Raw genomic sequence first — 19,985 nt, 5'->3', positions numbered from 1 at the left:
ATAGATGTTACAAAGTGTGTGGTAAATTAAACGATTTGCCTATATATTTTACCTGCTGAGGGTGTTTTGATCTCTCCTGCCTCCCACTTTAGCCTTGGACATAAACATGCACCTAAAAGGAGTCCAATGGATGATGCATGGCATGCACTGACAGGATATGTCTGCATGTTTGGGGTGGTCTAAGCCCTCTAAAGTCTGGCATAGGTTTACATAAACCCATGGCTTGAAGCGTCAGACACAAAATGAGAGGGTGGTAAAACAAATCTTTGGCTCTTGGCAAAGACAGAGCAAACATCAGACGCACATAAGTGCCCTGCACATTTTAAATCATAAGCAGTGACTCTAAACACAAACACTTCTCTCTTACCATGCTCACGTCACTGAATTCTTGCAGGAATGATCAGAGAAGAAAAGCAGCCAGTTGGGCCCCTGTTTTAGGGCCGCTCTGAGCATCTGTGTGGGCCAGACTAGAGCCGCAGGCTGAGCTCTTCATGTACAGCTTCACTCTGAGCCTCCATTTAATTGCTGTCTTTTGCTGCGTGCCATGGCACACTTGAGGCCAACATCAACGCCAGGTCTGGCATCCCCATTACCAACCACTTCCCATCTCTCCATCATCTGTGGCATCCTAGTGAAGGATGGAGTAGAGGAAAAGCTCACTAACTGCACTTCAACCCCTATCATTAACTCTGCAAGATCATTCAGAAAAGCTGATTTTGAAAAGCATTGCTTATTTGCTTGCGGTTGAACCTGCCGAACCAAAGACGCCACAAATCGTAAGCTAAAGATTCAAAGATTGAGCAAAACAGAACATTGTTATATTTTTCAGGGGTCAGAGGAAATAAGCAGAGGAGCATAGATCTTTTCCTGACCTCTCATCATTTGTAGAGTATTAATGATTTCTTCAGAAGCTGCATGATTGATGGCTTTACTTTGGCTCTGCAGCAATGTGAAGATTACCATCATAAATCAGACGAGCTGTATAACAAGAGTGTGCAGACGTTTTCATCAAGGGACACAGTATACCACACCAAAAGGTTGTTTTAAGTCAACTAACACCCTGGCTTCCAGCCTGCCGCCTACGGACAATGTTTTCACTATGAGACCTTCATCGTTCAGCACAGGCCTCATAAATCTGAAAGCTTCAATACTCCACTGGGTCGCTCTTCACTGTGCTTTCGTTCAGCATTCAGAAATAAGAAGCACAGGGGGGGAAATTAATCCAGGAAGTCTGCATGTCTGCTCTGGGAGAATGTGCTTCCCCAGATGCACCTGGGCTACTTAGTGAAATACAGGCTTGTGGTTAAATAAGAAAACCTCTGCTTTAACTATAACTGCTGAGCTGTAAACATCTTATGCAAAAATAAACTTCATAAAAAAGGAAATAAAAGCCCTCATTTGAATCACAGTTGGAATAAAGAAAGTCAAGTTATTTTAGATGGTATAACAATTATAGTCATTTGGCTGCTCAATAAATTGTTGTGGCTATACAGTATGTTGGGAAATAACTCACTCCTTGCTTATTTGCAATTCTGGACAAAAAGCCTTTTTCTATCCTGACATGGGTGCACAGAATGGTGGGACTTGTTACATTGTTCTATCAGTGGCAGATTTGTTGTATGAAAGGGAGAACATGTTTGATTATTGGCACTGCAAGCGTATAATTAGGTGCATTTCCATCAGCTTTTTCTAATACTCATTCCAAAGTATCTCATCAGAAAAGCTTGATGGAGGCGACAAAATTCGAATACACTTCCTAGAATTTGCAAAAAAAAACATTTTGAAGCTTGCTTGAGGGGGGCTTAGGCTTTTGCAAAAAAAAAAAGCTTAATGCACCAAAGAGGAGATGGAAACACTTTTTCTAACCAGCTCTGATGTAGTGAACTTTTACTCACATGACTGATCAGCTGTTTCTGCTGTCAGAGCGTCCCCAGATGTTCCTGTTAAGAGCGTAGACATGGATGGAAGCAACATTGCCATTACTTACTGATATGTTAACGTAAGAACAACTTGCCCAATTTTAACACATTAATTAAAACTTTATTCAGCGCTAGTTTGCAGCCTCTACTTCCGGTTTACTACAGCCCTGTGTGATGATGTAAACTGGAAAATGACGTAGTACAGCATTACCCTTTGCGGCGCTTGTTAATTCGCTTCAAACCAAACGGAAACACAGCAATTTCACATTTCCTTGGAATTTGCATGTTCTCCCTGAACTGATAGAACTCCCGTGGGTTCTATCCGGGTACTCCAGCTTCCTCCAACTGTCCAAAAGCATGACTGTTAGGTTAATTGGCTTCTCTAAATTTTCCTTAGGTGTGAGATTGTGTGTGCATGGTTGTATGTCTGTATATCTTTGTGTTGCCCTGCAACAGACTGGCGACATGTCCAGGTAGTACCCTGCCCCTTACCCATAGAGTGCTGGAGATAGGCACCAGCCCCACTGCGACCCTGACGGAATAAGGGGATGAAGAAAGATGGACGGTTGGATGTTTCTGCAAAAAGTATTTTGTGCATTAACCAAAAAAACACCTCAAGCTGCCATAAAGACTTTTTGATATGAGGGAGTTTTTTTTCTTCGGATTTTGCCATTTCCATAAAGCTTTTCTGATGCAGTGCTTCAAAATGGGAATTAGAAAAGAATGGGGGTCTGGGAGTCCAAAGCATAGTGGGGGACATCATTACTTGTTCTTAGAATGTGTTGGGAATGTGTTTTGGAGAGGGGTGGCCCACTTGTTCAAAGGTAATATCACGGCTTATGGTATAATAGTTGTTTCTCTGCCTCCAAAATATAATAATCAAGCTACATACCATTCTCTTTAGCTCCATACTTTCTTTTTTGTACATATGCATTATCTTATTGAAAAACAGGGTATAGCTCCCTCCTTTGCTTGTTGCTCAACCTGGTAAGCTTCTTGTGATTATACTGAAAGTGATTAGCTGGCAGCGAACGGCAGTGACTCCCTGGCAGTGACACATGTCAGTTTTTGTTTGTGTTGTTGATGTAATCCAAATCCAAAAATGTGTCCGATTTTTGGAGCATATCCCGTGGGCTATCCAGATGCCAAAATTACTCTATAGATCACAGAAACTTCATATATCTCTATGTGAATTACATTTGTGTTAAATTACAGTTGATAAACTGTTAATCCCTAAAAATGACTTATTTCCTTCCATAAACATCTGGCATCTCAAGATGGCAAATAACCAAAAGTCATCAACTGAAAGCAGCAGACATTATCATTTTGATTTATGTCTAAGCTTGATAAATAGGGATTGCTTGGGTTTTCTTTTTTGTTTTTTTATTTTGTTTTTTTTGGGGGGGGGGCATCTTGAGTTAATATTTCATCATTCACTCATGTTTGTTGGGTAAGCAACAGCTCCTTCAACAGTTGTGAGAGAAATAATTCAAAACACAGGTATTCAATTGATGCAATCTTATCAGCTGATCAGTGAGCACAAATCTAAACAACTCTTAAATTGTCTGCATCAGGTTGAACTTGCACCATGTTGAAAGAGTTTGGATGCCTTCAGTCTGCTGTGTTTTATGGGCTGTGGCAAATTCAAGTGTAAGTAAGGGAGTGTTTACAGGAGAGAGTCTGAGCTGAACATGATCTCAAGAGATCCTTAAATTCTGCTTGTTTCAGTTCAATGGCTTACCTCAGCCACGTTTAAAGATTTGGTCTTAGAATACCATTTTGTGTTGCAACATTCTTCACTTTTTAGTTCGGAAGAGTGTAGGGGGTCATTTTTCAATGTTTGTAAACGGATTATATGTTCTCCTAGGGCCCCATAGGAGCAGACAATATCTGTGAGTAGGGGCTGAGCATGGGGTGAAATAAAAAAAAAGAAAAATAATTTTCCTGATTTTATTTTCCTCAGGAAAAATATTGAGATAAAGACATAAAACGCATTCCCCTCAATGTGGTCAATGGGGGTGAAGAGGAGACGAGAATGAGATGCCAACTTGTCATCTTGACATCTACAGACTCTCACAATGGTAGGTGTTAAAACGTCACGATTTCAACCACGAGAAGATGATGTATAAGTAACTTGATCAAGCTTTTAAACCCAACGGGGGCCCGATACGGTTCAGCTGACATGCGTCCATAATGAGCTATTTACTGATACTACTGTTCCTGGTTCTGCCAGAGGTTTCTTCCTGTTAAAATGGGACTTTTCCTTCCCGCTTACTACAGGCATGCTTGGCACAGTAAGTCAGTCAGGGTGAAGCACAGGGCCGCCATTGTCTAGGCTACCGTGACTAGGTTGGGTTCAGTCGCTCCTTCCCTCTCTGGCTCCCTGCACCGGACCAGCCCCGGAGCTCAAGGCTGCTCACGGCTACAGCCGAAGAAAAAGTGCCGGACGATTCTGAAATGAAAAGTAGGACATGTCCGGGAAAAAGAGGACGTCTGGTCACCCTACCATATCAACAATTTGATGCTTCAGTGAGTGAGTGCTTGTTGCTATGATGCATCTTTGCTCAGCAGCTTTGCTCGTTGTAAACCAACCAATCAGTGCACGGCTCATCTAAATATTCATGATCATACCATAAAAGGAAGAAAACCGTTTCATTCTGAGGCTTTTAACCAGGCTTGCATTAAGGCTCACACAACAGCAAATATGCCATTTTCAGCCCAAACAATGTTACACACCCTATTCAGAGACCTTAAGGCCCAGCACCCTATATAATCATTCTATGACCCCTTTGAAAAAACTATATAAACATATGAAAAAAAATAATTCATTTTATTAAATAACTCTTTCCCCATCTTTAAAGTATTTGCAATGGAATCACAATGTATAAATATATAAAGTATTTAACACTATGCAATTCATAAACAATGTATAAAAATGTATAAAAAATGTGAAATGTATAAAAAAAAAGTGCAACTATCTTCTAAACATCTGTCCCAACAGCAGTCTTCCTTGTGGTTTCGTATACTGGCCCACACTGACAAACCTCTTTGCAGGTGTTAATTTGCTGATGGGTTTGTTGAAAGCTTTTCTGTAGGCTTTAAATCTTGATAAAAATGTTAAGTGAGGACAGCTTAACATTATACAAAATTTGATACTGCTTCAAACTGGTTACAGGTGTTCAGTCATGGTAAGGCAAGAGATACAGTAAACATGCATATGTTTGTTCTTCTTCAGCACTGTATATGTCCAAAAAACAGTATGATCTGAGCCTACGTTGAATAGAAAACACATTTTTTGTTGAAGCGTGTCAACCATTTGGCCCCAACTGCACTCTGTATGGGTGGTAGAGATCTGTCAGCAGCAAGTAATTAATGCAATGTCGCAGATTAACGCTTGAAAAATGACTAGCTCCTGGCTGTCTGAGCAGGGAGCCCTCTGGTGATTTACACAAAAATATTTGACAATTGCTTCAGTTGTCAGTCAGTAACCACTTCCCTGTAGATTTTATTATGCTTGACACTAAAGAAAATAACTTTACACATGGCACTTCGTTGGAAATGTTGAAATACTTCTTAAGCTGCAAAAAAGAAGAGTAAAAGCATGTTTCATATCTCTAATATTAAATGGACAGACTGAAATGTTATAAATTTGGTACAATAATTTTGTTTTGCAAAGAGTGGTAAAATCTAATTTTGCTTACAAAGCCCTCATTCAACAAGATTGAAACCACACTCATAACAAATGCCTTCTGTGCTCTCCATGACATGCCAAACCACGCATATTGAGCCAGAAAATAACAAAAAATTCCTGACAATAACAATCTGCTAAAAACCAATTAGTTGGTGCTGTGCCAAAACACAGAGCGAAGGCTTTCTGGCATTGGACCATCTCTGTCTATTTGTGCTTGTGACTGAGTGCATGCTGAAGTGGAGAGGAACATCTAAAATGAGGGACTAGAAATGTAAGCAATCAGAAATCAATCACTCTTCAAGGAAATTTTTTGCATGCCTTGGCGCGTCGATGAAGAGCACATACTGCCTAAGAATAGAAGAGACGAAGGGTGAACATTTTTACCTTAGATCAAAGACCTGGATTTGGTGGCATTAGTGACTGTTGAATTCCAGTGTTGGGCAAATTACTTAAGAAAAGTAACTACTTATAGTTGCTAGTTAATTCTACAAACAAAAGCAACCGAGTTACTGCTCAGTTAAAATAACTCTTTACTAGTCAAACTAACTATGCAGTTACATTTTATAATCTAGTGTCAAAGAATTTAGAAAACTTTCCTGTGATTGAAATTTTAAATACAATTAGAGGTTCAATAATGGAATATAAAGTGTTTGTTATTAATTAATCAATTAATAGTAAAAGGTCCAGACATCTGAAATTAATGAAAACGAATGTGCACTATTTAGGTGTGTGTGGTTTAAATAGTGAGCTGCAATATGATGATTAAGACTTAGACTTAAACAACTTTTATTGTCATTTTGTACACACTGTATTATACAAAAGGAAATTTCGTTTTGTAAAGCTTTCAGACAGTTAATGAGCAGCAACTTAGCAGTGAAATTAACATTTCGATTTTATAAAGTGCAGCAGTGATCAAATGTAAACAGTGTGGGAGTAAAAAAAAACATGGTGCAAAAACACATTGATATGGGAGTTCAGAGCATTTCAAGAGAAATATATATGCGGTGCAATTATGCAGCATTTTGGTTTGGTGTGATCAGTGTGATGCAGAGTCTGTGACTAGATGTGATTATGTTTCTTATTTATAATGAAAGAAAAATATGAAATTTGGGGTGTATTTGCACATTGGCAGCCTTGAGTTGGCTATAAAATAGGAATGAAGCTGAAATTTAATGTTTTTCAAGCAACTTAACAAAAATAAAACATACAGTATGGTAAATGGCCTGTACTTATATAGCGCTTTTTCAAGTCTGGAGACTTGACCAAAGCGCTTACACTACATTCAGTCACTCACACAATCATGCACACACATGGTGGCAAGCTACATTGTAGCCACAGCTGCTCTGGCGCACACTGACAAGGACACAACAACACAGAAAGTCGGAGCCGGGGCTTGACTTGCGATCATTCGATTTTAGGGCAAACTCCTACATCAGATGCCACTATCCTAGCAGGACCATATGATCCCAGGAGTTTTGCTTTTAAAAACATAAACCATGCAAGTAAAATCATTACAGCCCTGAGTAAGTTAAGAATATGATTAAGTTGATCAAAGGCAGCAGCTGTCGGTCAAAGTTGAAATAATGCGCAGAGCTTCTTTACTTTCCAGCTTCTAACCAACAATGATAAAGTCTTTGTTACTGCGTATAGTGTGCAAATATCAGAAACATTTAGCCTTTAGTGAGTTCTTCTTTTGTAATAACACTCATTGAATCAGTGCCTCTGCACCATCGTCTCTCCTCTGTGCTTATGCTGAAGTTGCGCATAGCTGTTGCCTGCCCCACATGCTCTTACAACAGGACAACTGTAGTCCTTATTTATACCGTACATGTAATAAATAATTAATCTGTTTAAAAGGCAGTAATGACCAACACATTACTGACTTTTAATAAGTAATTACTTACAGCGCTAGTTACTGAAAAAGTAACACAGTTGCTGTAACGCATTACTTACCGTGTTAATCCCAACACTGTTGAAATCTAAAAGCCCTGAAATCACCAACACATGGACTTATGGATAACACTACACAATATCTGCAGATGTTTGCATGCAAAAAAAGAAACAACTTTGGTATTTCATGCAAGGCAGGTCTCCTGCAAGTGTGCAGAACTGGTAGCCAGTAAAAGATACGCCACCAGCTTAATGGTTTGCACACATTCATATTGGTATTGTGGGTGTAGGGGTGAGGTGTTGTCCCTGTCTGCTTTACTTCAGCAGCACCACTGGAGGAGCCACAGTGCACTGCTGTGTAACCACATCAAGAACAGAGAGATATTCAAAGTGCCATAGAATGGGCCAATGATTTACTGAACACATATGCTGCTGGAACAAACACAGAAGTGAAAGAATGCTCGCCCAATCCAAAGCCACATGGCTTAACACCACATCTCAGCACTTTTTCAAAGCAAGAGCTTCCATGCTTTGCTTAATGCATCAAACACAAGCTTGAAAACCAAAGTAAACAAACCCAGAAGGAAAATTCTCCAAATTAAACATATTTCTTTACAGTTTCGTCATAAACTGAAGGCGTTGTTTCTAAATAAAACAAGCATTGTCCTGTCGTTGCAAAATCAAGGTTTGAATATAAACCATAATCTGAAACAGGCATTTACAATACAACATATAACTTAGTTAGAGCCTAAAAAGACATCACTTGTGTTTCCATTTTACCTCCTACTTCTTACCAAAAACCTTATCCCAGAAGGAATGGGCCGGTTACTAGTATCAAGGTGTTTTAAGAGTTTATATAGGGAATTAGAGGTTTTACCTTGTGTTTACTCTTATCTCTCGACTTTGGTTTTAAATTGATTGTGTCTCTGATTATATTTTTGTATGTTTTCCATCTATATGCAAGGCACTTTTTTCTATAAGGGACAACACTAAGAAGTAGAAAGCATACAGGAGAATGTAGATCGAGTAGCTCCAGTAGTGTTAAGGAATTCTCTTTTAAAAAATGCTAAATCACCACACAACTATAATGGGATCTAAGAATAGCAGCTGGTTAATGGCAGCTGATTAAAGGCACCAACTTTTACAATTCCAGGGGATCAGTTATTCCCCAAGCTGACCCCCGATATTGGGTACCACATCATTTAATGTGACAAATAATATTGTGGCTTAATTGAAAGTTGTCAACCCTGACATTGGCTAACAATGCTAAGTGAGGTGCTTCAAGATGAACTCCTGGATGATGGGGAAAAAACACAAAGAAATCCGTACATCCAAGTCAACCCATATAAATTAGCCTTTCCAGTCTGGTTTTCCCCCCTCCCATAGTGATCAAACTGCCCAAATAAAAATCACAAAGGATTTTCTCATAGCTGCTGATTCTGGACTCCTCTCCATCCTCATCCTCCTCGATCTTAGAGCATGCTTTGATAGATTTCACCCTCCATTCTCCTCACTAGATTATCCTCTCTTGGCATCTCTCACATCCCTTTTGACTGGTATGAAATTTATATCTCTTCTACCACACTCATTTTATGGCAATATTTTCTGCAAATTCAACATTTAATTTTCACTGTTACGCAGATGACACCCTGCTCTATTTATCCAAACAAACCCACCTCCTTAATAAAACACTGCTCCCATATAGCAATGTGGAAAGAGTACCTTCTTTAATGTAAAGAGTTTCTCTAACATCTCTAGTTAAATGTGGAGTATCTCAAAGTTCTATTTTACGGCTGCTTTTAATAATCACTTCTAACGCCACCTTAGAATATTTCATTAAATTATCATTGTTATTGTTTGTTATGTAGTGGGATTTTTTTTTTTTTTTTTTTGCATTGGAATTTGTTAATCACTGTCCTTTTGTACTCCCCAGAGGGGGCTTTTAAGTTTCCTTGTATAAGACTGGTGCTTTATGACTAAACTTGGCTTTTCCTGCCTTTCAGTGGATCAGAAAACTCTGAGTTTTCTAATTTTCTTGTTTTATTCAGTGAAGCCTTTTGTTGTTTATCCCACTGCACAAACATGAAAGTCCATTCTAAATAAATTCATGGACCTGTAAATTTATGAACAGTACTGTAGACAGACCTTGAATAGTGTGTACTATTTTTGGGGGGTTTTTTTAGCATGAAAGCATGTGCAGGTAAACCAAGTCATACTGATCATACAGAATTCACAACATTTTATTGCTTTGTTCCCATGTCTATGGCCTTAAAAATGCATACATTCATACAACCTTAGCAAACTTTTGTATTTTCAAATCTAAAACATCATTGCTTATATTCCTGATGAGATGTATTAATGCCTCAGAAGTAGAATACATGTGTTCTGTTATTAAATTTAAAACCAGGAAATCATTTTAGATAACAAAAGAGTAGACAAAATAATCTCAGTTTTGCAACAGGTAACATACAGGTAACATACAATGTATTATAAAGATGACAAATTGTGTGTGTAATTGTGCAAGGTCAATGTCCTTTCCACCTGTTGTTACAAAACACAGCTGCCAATTCAGTTTGTAGCCAAAGCACTTAGTTAGCCCCTTGTGTTGCTGCTGCCATGGCCACTAAGTGCTGCCTTTTCTCAGCCACCCCCCCCCCCCCAAAACCAGAATTAATCCCAACCCTGACACCCTTCCCACAGCAGAAACGCTGTAGCTCTTGTTCACCCAGATGCTTAACAACAAAAAAGAAAGACAATATAAAAACACCCTGACAGTCTCTGCCTAATGTGCAATTAGGCATGTAAAGACAGTGAAACTGGGTTTGTTGGCTGAGAAGAAAAGGTGATGAACAAATCATCCAGAATCAGATGAAAAGATAAGAAAGAAAATGTGTCAAAACAAATCACTTTGCAAGATGACGTAGCCACTAGTCCACGAAACCTGTAGAGGCAGGCCAAGCATAGACCTGTCCTTATGCTGGACCTCTAGTCATTACTACAAAGTGACTCTAATAGCTGTAATTAACAACCACTTAACTACAACAACCCATAATACCCCCTGACTCATTCTAGGGATTTCAACCTTTAAAATACCCAACAGAACACAGAAAATTGAGCATTTATGGAAAGATGTTACACCCCCCCCCCCTATTCACATGTAGACAGATACTCTGACTGCTGAATGCAGTCAGAGCAGGATTCAAATATATATAGGATTGGTTGCTAAAAATACATCACAACAACTGTTAAATATGCAAAGATAATAGGCAAGCTAAAGATAAAAAGCTAAAGTAAAAATGACTATATTTAATAATTTAGATAAAAATAATGATGGAAGGATGGAAATAAGGAAACAAGCAGAAAGAAAGAAGACAGGGGGATGAGGGAACAACAAAATATAAATAGTTTACTTCTCTGGCCTATTTTGGTGCAGGAGCAGGAATTTGAAAGTTGAAGTGATTGAAACCAAAGTCACACACTTTAAATTGTATAAAAAAGTAATAAAACAAGAATAAGAGAGGATGTATATGAGTGTGTGCATGTTTTTTATTAGTAAGAGATAAACAAGAGCAGAACATGAAAACAAAGGAAATGGGAAAGTATTCAAGATAGGTAAGATGGACCATGAAAGAGTAAATGAATAAACCCTGGAAGTAAAAGCATTTTTGCATACCCCTAATTATTTTTTAACATGTTTTTACCAAGCTGAAAAATTGTGAAATCAATTTCTGTAATTCGCTAAACTATTCTTGAACCCTGTGGTTCTCAATTTTGGAATCTCACCATAGAATCATGGAAGGTATTCAGGCAGAAATTTTCACACTGAACTGGAAGAATCACATACTGTATATACAGCATCTAGCACATATAATTGAGCTAAATGCTTCAATAAAACATTGTGGATTATTAAAAGGATCTATGTCTTATTAGAGCAAATAGTATAGGATTAAAGTATTTAACTTGACACATGATGCTGCTTTGCACCAAGTCAGATAACAATTTTTTTCTACCAGGGCCTCACAATCATCACTTACTTTTGTTAATTGTCGTGGTGTTATATAAATTAAGTTTGAGGGTTGTTTTTACTCATCTGGTGTTTGGAATTACACAACCACACAGGAAAACATGAATCAGCTGATTTAGTTTTATCCAAAATTTTGATTTTTTTTTTTTTTTAGGTTCATGAAGTACATCATTAATAACTCTTACAGAGTCTGGTGAACTTTTCCAGTAAGAGACATAGTTATTTTTAGTGTCTTTTAGCTTTTAACTTACTGCATCCTCTGGTTTGTGGCCGCCACCGGGGAGAGGCTCTTCTGAAAGGTGATCTCTACGGATAAGAGTATATTCCCTGATGAAGACAGCGTCACCATCATTGGCCCACACAGCAACCTAAAATAGTCACAAAAGTAGGGTTATGGAAATATAGTTCCTTTCACAAAAACTGGCATTTTAATTATTTATATATAGAAACAATAACATGCTGGATAAAATGTTGAAGTTAATCAAACTTTTGAATTTAAACACATGAGCATACATATATAAAAAAAAAGTCTATCAGATTTCCACACAATGAATCCGATGACGCATGCAACTCTGGCAACAGCCCCTTCCTTGTGAGTTTAATGGTAGTTATACATATGAAAGCAGATCCTAAAAAAAAAAAAAGCTGTAGGTTAACTTTTGGAGAAAAAAAAGAGAATAATTTTAACCCCAGGGAAAAAAGATTCAACACCTAATGGCAGACAATACACTATATTGCCAAAAGTATTTGCTCACCTGCCTTGACTCACATATGAGCTTAAGTGACATCCCGTTCCTAATCCATAGGGTTCAATATGACGTCGGTCCACCCTTTGCAGCTAGAACAGCTTCAACTCTTCTGGGAAGGCTGTCCACAAGGTTTAGGAGTGTGTTTATGGGAATTTTTGACCATTCTTCCAGAAGCGCATTTGTGAGGTCGCACACTGATGTTGGACGAGAAGGCCTGGCTCTCAGTCTCCGCTCTAATTCATCCCAAAGGTGTTCTATCGGGTTGAGGTCAGGACTCTGTGCAGGCCAGTCAAGTTCATCCACACCAGACTCTGTCATCCATGTCTTTATGGACCTTGCTTTGTGCACTGGTGCACAGTCATGTTGGAAGAGGAAGGGGCCAGCTCCAAACTGTTCCCACAAAGTTGGGAGCATGGAATTGTCCAAAATGTCTTGGTATGCTGAAGCATTCAGAGTTCCTTTCACTGGACCTAAGGGGCCAAGCCCAGCTCCTGAAAAACAACCTCACACCATAATCCCCCCTCCACCAAACTTTACACTTGGCACAATGCAGTCAGACAAGTACCGTTCTCCTGGCAACCGCCAAACCCAGACCCGTCCATCAGATTGCCAGATGGAGAAGCGCGATTCGTCACTCCAGAGAACGCGTCTCCACTGCTCTAGAGTCCAGTGGCGGCGTGCTTTACACCACCGCATCCGACGCTTTGCATTGCACTTGGTGATGTATGGCTTGGATGCAGCTGCTCGACCATGGAAACCCATTCCATGAAGCTCTCTGCGCACTGTTCTTGAGCTAATCTGAAGGCCACATGAAGTTTGGAGGTCTGTAGTGATTGACTCTGCAGAAAGTTGGCGACCTCTTCGCACTATGCGCGTCAGCATCCGCTGACCCCGCTCCGTCAGTTTACGTGGCCTACCACTTCGTGGCTGAGTTGCTGTCGTTCCCAAACACTTCCATTTTCTTATAATACAGCTGACAGTTGACTGTGGAATATTTAGGAGCGAGGAAATTTCACGACTGGATTTGTTGCACAGGTGGCATCCTATCACAGTTCCACGCTGGAATTCACTGAGCTCCTGAGAGCGACCCATTCTTTCACAAATGTTTGTAAAAACAGTCTGCATGCCTAGGTGCTTGAATTTATACACCTGTGGCCATGGAAGTGATTGGAACACCTGATTCCAATAATTTGGATTGGTGAGCAAATACTTTTGGCAATATAGTGTATCTATGATGACATGACATCTTTATAAATAGAAGTTGTGGAAGAAACACTGTGCTGATATTGTTGGACCCCAGTGCAGCATTCAATGCTATTAATCACTCCTTTTTTTTAGAGTGCCTGGAAAACTGGATTAATCTTCTGGTAAAGCACTGGACTGGTTTAAACCCTACATAAAGGACACAAAAATCACATGTGGCGTTTTCCAAGGGTGAAATCGTAGGGCCCCACCTATTCAATATCTACATTATTCCACTGACTAAAGTTTTAGGAAAAATTTCACCATAGCTATGCAGATGAAAAGGAGCTGTACATATAGCTATACACAACCATGTAAGAAAAATGCATTTAGTAACTGTAATTGCTGCTCCAACTAAAACTGATTTTAAGCAAAGCTTTGTACAATGTCCTACAAAATCCTTTTATGATTTCCTCAGTTAGCTGAATGACATATATATTTTCTTGTGATCAACCAGAAGAGCTGAAATAAACATAAAAAATACAAAAATGAAAAGGTCTTTAAATAGTAAGTTTTCCCCTCCTTAAACAGAAGATGAAAAAAGGTCAAACACCTCTTAATAAAGAACTACATTGCAGAGACCCAGTTCTGTAAAATATAAAGCTGTAGAACTTTATTCAGCAAAACTGCATTATTAAGAACAATCTGAGATATAGAGCTTCACGTTAATCCAACTATCAACCGATGTTTATTTAAATAGGAAAACTTGTATGTCAATTATAAGAAACAATGCAATATATCAGGTTTGAATAAAAAAAAGTCAAAAATTAGCAAGATGCATTTTTTGTTACATCCCAATATTAATAAAACGTGTAAATGTATTAGAGATTTTATTGCAGTGAAAACATCCCAATCTAAATATGTTTTTATATAACTTTATTTGGGTACATCCATTAAGTGGAGAACAAGTTTCACATTTAGAAATTATTTATTTTACGAAACAAATTGCAGCCAAAAAGGATGCTTCTGATAGACACTATTAAGCCAAAGTTTCATTACTATTTTAATGATTGATCAGCATTATCAGGATCTTTTAATTACTCATCCATAAATCCCATGGATATGTGTTTGACATGAATAAAAAACACAGATCCCTCAAAAAATGGGAAAAGAAAATGTGAAAAAAAGGCTAAAATGTATTAAAGCAAAACAGATGTATGTAATGCTTATAAATGACCACAAGAAAGTAATTATTCTCCCCAACCTGCCAAGATCTACACTCAGAGCAATGGACAAACAATAAAACAAGAGGAACTAAGTCAAGCTATTTATTTTCATTTTATAGATGACTTAAAAGTTTAAAAAAATAAATAAAAGTCAGTTAATTAGTTTTGGAGAAAGTTAGGTTGATAAAATGATGAACTGTAAAAGTTTTTAGCTCATTTACAGGAGGGGTGAACAACACCGCTAAAATTTTTATTTTTCTTCTTCAAATGATTTCTTTTCGATGTTTGGAGAAAAATATTTTTAATTTTAAAAAGCAAAATAAAGCTTTGCGTGTTTGGTCTGTGGTATTCCCTGCTCCTGCTTTATAGATTCTCAATCCATATGCAGAGCAAGAAATGTGATATCAGAACCCACTGAAATCCTCATCTTCAGAGATGGTTGGTGGGAAAGATCTTGCATAGATGGATAGCATAGATGGATAGGGCCCATTTGCAGCACAGCAGGCCCCGCATTCTCAATGATGCAAAAACTGACAGTGCAGGGCCTCTGAGCGTCTCTCCAATGGTTATAAACAACCTGCTAAAGCAAGCCTATAGTGTGCCTTTAGAGCATGCACTAAAGGAACATAAAACATAGCAGCTCTTCATATGGTAGATTTAACATTACAGAACAGAAACAGTGATGATAAGCAAGTCCTGCAAAATGAGACCCAAGCTATCCATGGGAACAAATCACAACACTCTTCGGAATAAGTCTTTAAATCTAGTCTTAAACTTTACAATCATCACTTCATAACTGCAGTGAATTAGAACACTGAGGCCTCTCCGACAGCATGCATGTGAGCACAAGCTGGAGGGAGCCTCAGTTGACACAAACTGTGATGTGTTGCAGATTAGGGGTGACCAGATGTGGCAGCTGTTGGACTACATGTAACCTTTCATCCAAAGCATTGCTGTTGATGAATAAAAGAAAACATTTTATATCAGATTATTTACAACTAATTACAGTCCAAGTAGACAGTGTGAATGTGGGGTCTGCAAATCAGAGAAGAATGGGAAAATCCACCTTATACTTGTGAGAATGTTGTGAAATCCACCAACGGAAGCTAAGTAAATGTTTTTTTCAAGCATGACTCAAAGGTCTCCAAACTGTGCCAAAGGAAAAAAAAAACTATAAGAGAAACTTCTTTTTTTTAATCAATGTGCAAACTACTACTGAATTATAGAATAAATCCCCAAAGATATTATAATATAATGTAATGTAATGTTAGTATAAAGTTTGTTTTCTTTGCCAAAGATGCTGAAAAGAAATATGTCACAAGCTTTGGTGACCAGATGTCTTTGCTCAAGGCTTAATTGAGTTTTGGGGGAAGTTAGCATAACCCAACTAAGAAAAGTTCTCATAACCCTTTTAGTGACTTGCAGAAATTAATCCGCCTCCTTGTTTCTTGAGATTAAATCTGTATTCCTAGAGAAATATACAAAAGATAGATATTAATGGAACTTAAATTGATTATTTTAAATGAGTCTTAAAATCTGAAGAGAACAAAAATCATAATCCCTTAAAAAAACAAGTTGACTGTTTGATGCCAAAGTCTAACATCCTGAATACTCCCCAATGGAACAGATATTGTTTGCTCATGCAAATGTGAGCAGAGCACATGCAAAACCTTCAGCTCTAGCTGCAGTCAAAGGATTTGGCCAAAACACAAAAATTTAAATCTAAATTACTTTGCAACGTCAGTATTTGTGGTTTCATGTCACATTAATTTAGATTACTAAAAGTGATCATCTGCATATGTACTGTTGCCCTTTGCAACAAAATTAAATGGTAATCTCATCAGCATATTCAGAGCACAAGTGAAGCTGTAAAAGAGTCCAGCTGGAATCACCTTATCAACTTTGTTATCAGATTGATTGCCAAAAGAGAAAATGAGGAACAAATGTGCTCAGACTCATTGTCATTCTATGTTAGCAGTGGTTACTTACAAAGGAAACCATGCACCCATCATAACCTCTTTTCAAAATGGTCTCACGTGTCAAGAAATGCTATGAACATCTGTAAAAAAAAAAAAAAAAATTCATTAGGAAAAGAAGAGGTCTGGTTGGACTAAACAAGACTTAAGAAAAGCCAAGCAAATCCAGCAAGGACTAGTATTGAGTCCATGAGGAGTCCAATAAAGAACCGTACTGCCAGCAAAGTTAATTCTACACATCGTGTAGAATTAACTGATGTAAAACACCTGCACTTTAGATTACTTTAAAAACAAACATAAGGTAAGCAAACTTACTTATATAAATATATATATATACATATATAAATATATATATATATATATATATATATATATTTATATATATATATATATATTTATATATATATATATATATATATATTTATATATATATATATATATATATATATATATATATATATATATATATATAGATAAATATATATATATGTATGTGTGTGATGCATTTCAGGACTGTGATATTTATCCAGCTATCTGTTGGAGCTATTTCTCACCTGTGGGGTGACCACGGGCACTACAGTTGCCTTCACCATCTCGGCTCTTTCTAGTTCTTCCCTGAGTCCTCTGTATTTCTCCATTACCAATGGATGTTCTCTGCTGCTTATTAATCATCACAATGTCTGGTTGGCTGGCAACAACCAATTTGTCTGTTTATATCTGGAAGTCCCACAGAACCTCAGCTCTATCATTCTCCACCACCTTGGGAAGTGTTTCCCATTTTGACCAGGGGCTCTCCAGTTTCTATTCTACATAGTGTTGCAGCGATACCAGTATTGGGAAGGGCCCCGATTCTGCACTAAAATGGTGGTATCGGTATCGGCAAGTACCAACAAATAAGGCACTGATACCATTTTGGGAGCCAAACGTTTATTCAACAATTGCCACCCATTCCAGGTAGATAATAAAAATTTTTACTGGTTTCTCTTTGTATAAGTCTTTTTTTTTTCTGCTTCACAAAGGTAGGCAGCAGCTTGATGGCATGATGGCAATTATCTTACATCCAAGTAGTATGCAGTTCTTCATATACACACATAAATTTCAAACAGATGGTATCGGCATTGGCCAATATTGCACAGCCAGGTATTGGGTATTGGTATCTGGGCCAAAAAATGGCATCAACGCAACACTAATTCTACACAGATGTTTCTGTACAGTATACCAGCCACCTGGGTATGACAATCTACAGTATGTATTCCTTTCCTGTCAGTGTTTTACACTTTGCTCTGAGATGCTCGGTTGCTTCTGGGGCTTCTTTGCATTGCCTGCACCTGGGATCTTGCCTGGTATGGTAGACCTGGCCTTCTATTGCTATGGTGCTTAAGGCCTGATCAGTACTTCTGTGCTGTCCAACCTGAACCTCTTTAACCATCAGTAGAATTTCATCATATCGTGCAGGGGTTTTTCCTTCCAGGCCAGATTATTATTGCAGCAGGCTATTTCATTTCTGGCAGCACATTTTTTGTTGTATAGGTTTTGTCACGTGTTGAACTACTTACAGATTTAATAAAACAACACGTGGTCTATTGTTTACATTGAACAAGCAATTCAACTTTGTAAGAGAAAAGAGATAATTGCAAGGGCTTTCAATGTAGTTTAAGGCTTGGGACAGGACTTGAGAATTAGCTGCTTTCTCTGAGACTTGCCTCCACCTTAAGGAGAAAGACTTTAGACTTACTTGAAACTTGCAAAAATGACTTGACTCCTACCTCTGGTAGGACCTTAAAATTTAACATTTCATTTGAATTTATTAGTTTAATTTTAAGTGAATATCTCTTATTGAAATGAAAAATGCAAGAAAAGGCAAGACACTTTTCTTTCACAGACACCCTGCCTGACAGAGCATGTGTACGTCAGTGCCCCAAAGAGCCAGGGTAAATGTTAAACAGGGCACCAGGCCGGTCATCCATTAACCTCAGAGGTAAATCGGATTTCAAAGGGAATGTTTCCATTTGGGAGGAGGAGAGGAAGTGAACTTGGAGGAGAAAGTTGCTCCTTCAAAAGCTGATAATCAACAGAAATAACATCTAACCTGATATTATAATTGAGCCTGCCTGCAGCCCAATGCCAGTTTCCGCAGTCTGGGTACAAACTGGGGAAAAAAATAAACTTTAACTATGCAACACAAGCACAAATGGTTATATTCCCAGCCTCACTGCTGATAAATAATAAGATTCAACATTTGCAAAAGAATACCTCATTTTTCATGTTAGTTCATGTCTGAATGTAATCTGAGGATAGAAAAGAGTTGTTAAGACGTATTAAGTTTTTTTCATTCTTAGCGAGGGAATCTAAGAATAACCCACAGCAGAATTCTTTCCTCAGCACAAAAGAACAGCATGATATTGGAGACAGTTGTCACTTTTTTCCTCAGTGAAGCATGCTAACACCTATTTTAATTTTTTTTAATGATAAGTGACAAAAATATGACAATAACATGTTTTTAGACCACCACATCTTAGATAAAAATTACAATTAACAAATAAACCTTTACATTAAACACTTTCAGTTCAACTCTACTTTCCTTTCAGCAGCAATCTGAGAAAAATAAAACAGAAACTCAACTTTAACCACACTCTCTGGTTGCTGACAAACTATTTACTTATCAAATGGTCTTCCTCTTGCACCCTTTAAAGATATACCCAGATACCAAGCACTGCTTTGGCTGCCAGGTTTCCCTCAACTTGATTTAGTACTCCCACTCCCAGGTGCAGTCAGCCTTGTGAACAAGCAGAGGAGATGGGGAAATCCTCCAACTCCCACTGGTGCTCGTCTGAAACAGGAGCAAGAAGCCTTGAGGGAGTTTGGGCCAAAAAGGGTATATTTTTTAATCAGTGAAAAGCTTTTCTTAAACTGTCATTACTACATTTTGCATTCATACAAAATACTTGCCACCCTATAAGACATTGCATGAGAATGTATTTGAATGCACATTCTACAGCTCTTAGGAGATTTATGTTTTGTTTTACACTTTTCTTAGTATGCTTTCCACTTTAGAGTAGAAAACAGGGACATCTTGTGAGTAGAAGCTTAGTGTCGATGCTCCCAGTGCAGCATTGCTGACTTGTATGAAGCCCATACAAGTTCAGAAAAAAGGTGTAATATTAACATTTAAAAGGCTTTAAAGGGATTTAGCACATGTTATCCTGCTTTGGATGTTGAGAGAAGAGAATATAGAATGATCCCGTGCAGGATTACAATCTTGTTGTATATCGACACTTTATTAAACCACCGTTTATATAGCGTTTACAAATAATAACTCAGAATGCAT

General features: G+C 38.0%; 1 protein-coding gene across 3 annotated transcripts in view; it reads right to left on the bottom strand.

Moving 5' to 3' along the window:
• The window catches only part of adamtsl3 (ADAMTS-like 3), a 145,304-nt gene that overhangs the window by 79,945 nt on the left and 45,374 nt on the right, over positions 1 to 19,985 (bottom strand). For all 3 annotated transcript variants that reach the window (XM_038274391.1, XM_038274388.1, XM_038274389.1), the window contains exon 2: positions 11,776 to 11,892. In XM_038274391.1, coding sequence (XP_038130319.1) covers positions 11,776 to 11,892 — 117 coding nt within the window. The remainder of the gene's footprint in view (positions 1 to 11,775; positions 11,893 to 19,985) is intronic.

The sequence above is a fragment of the Cyprinodon tularosa genome, unplaced genomic scaffold, assembly GCF_016077235.1.
Source record: "Cyprinodon tularosa strain WSP-4 unplaced genomic scaffold, ASM1607723v1 ctg91, whole genome shotgun sequence".
Lineage (NCBI taxonomy): Eukaryota > Metazoa > Chordata > Actinopteri > Cyprinodontiformes > Cyprinodontidae > Cyprinodon > Cyprinodon tularosa.
This window is presented reverse-complemented; position numbering and strand designations above follow the sequence as displayed.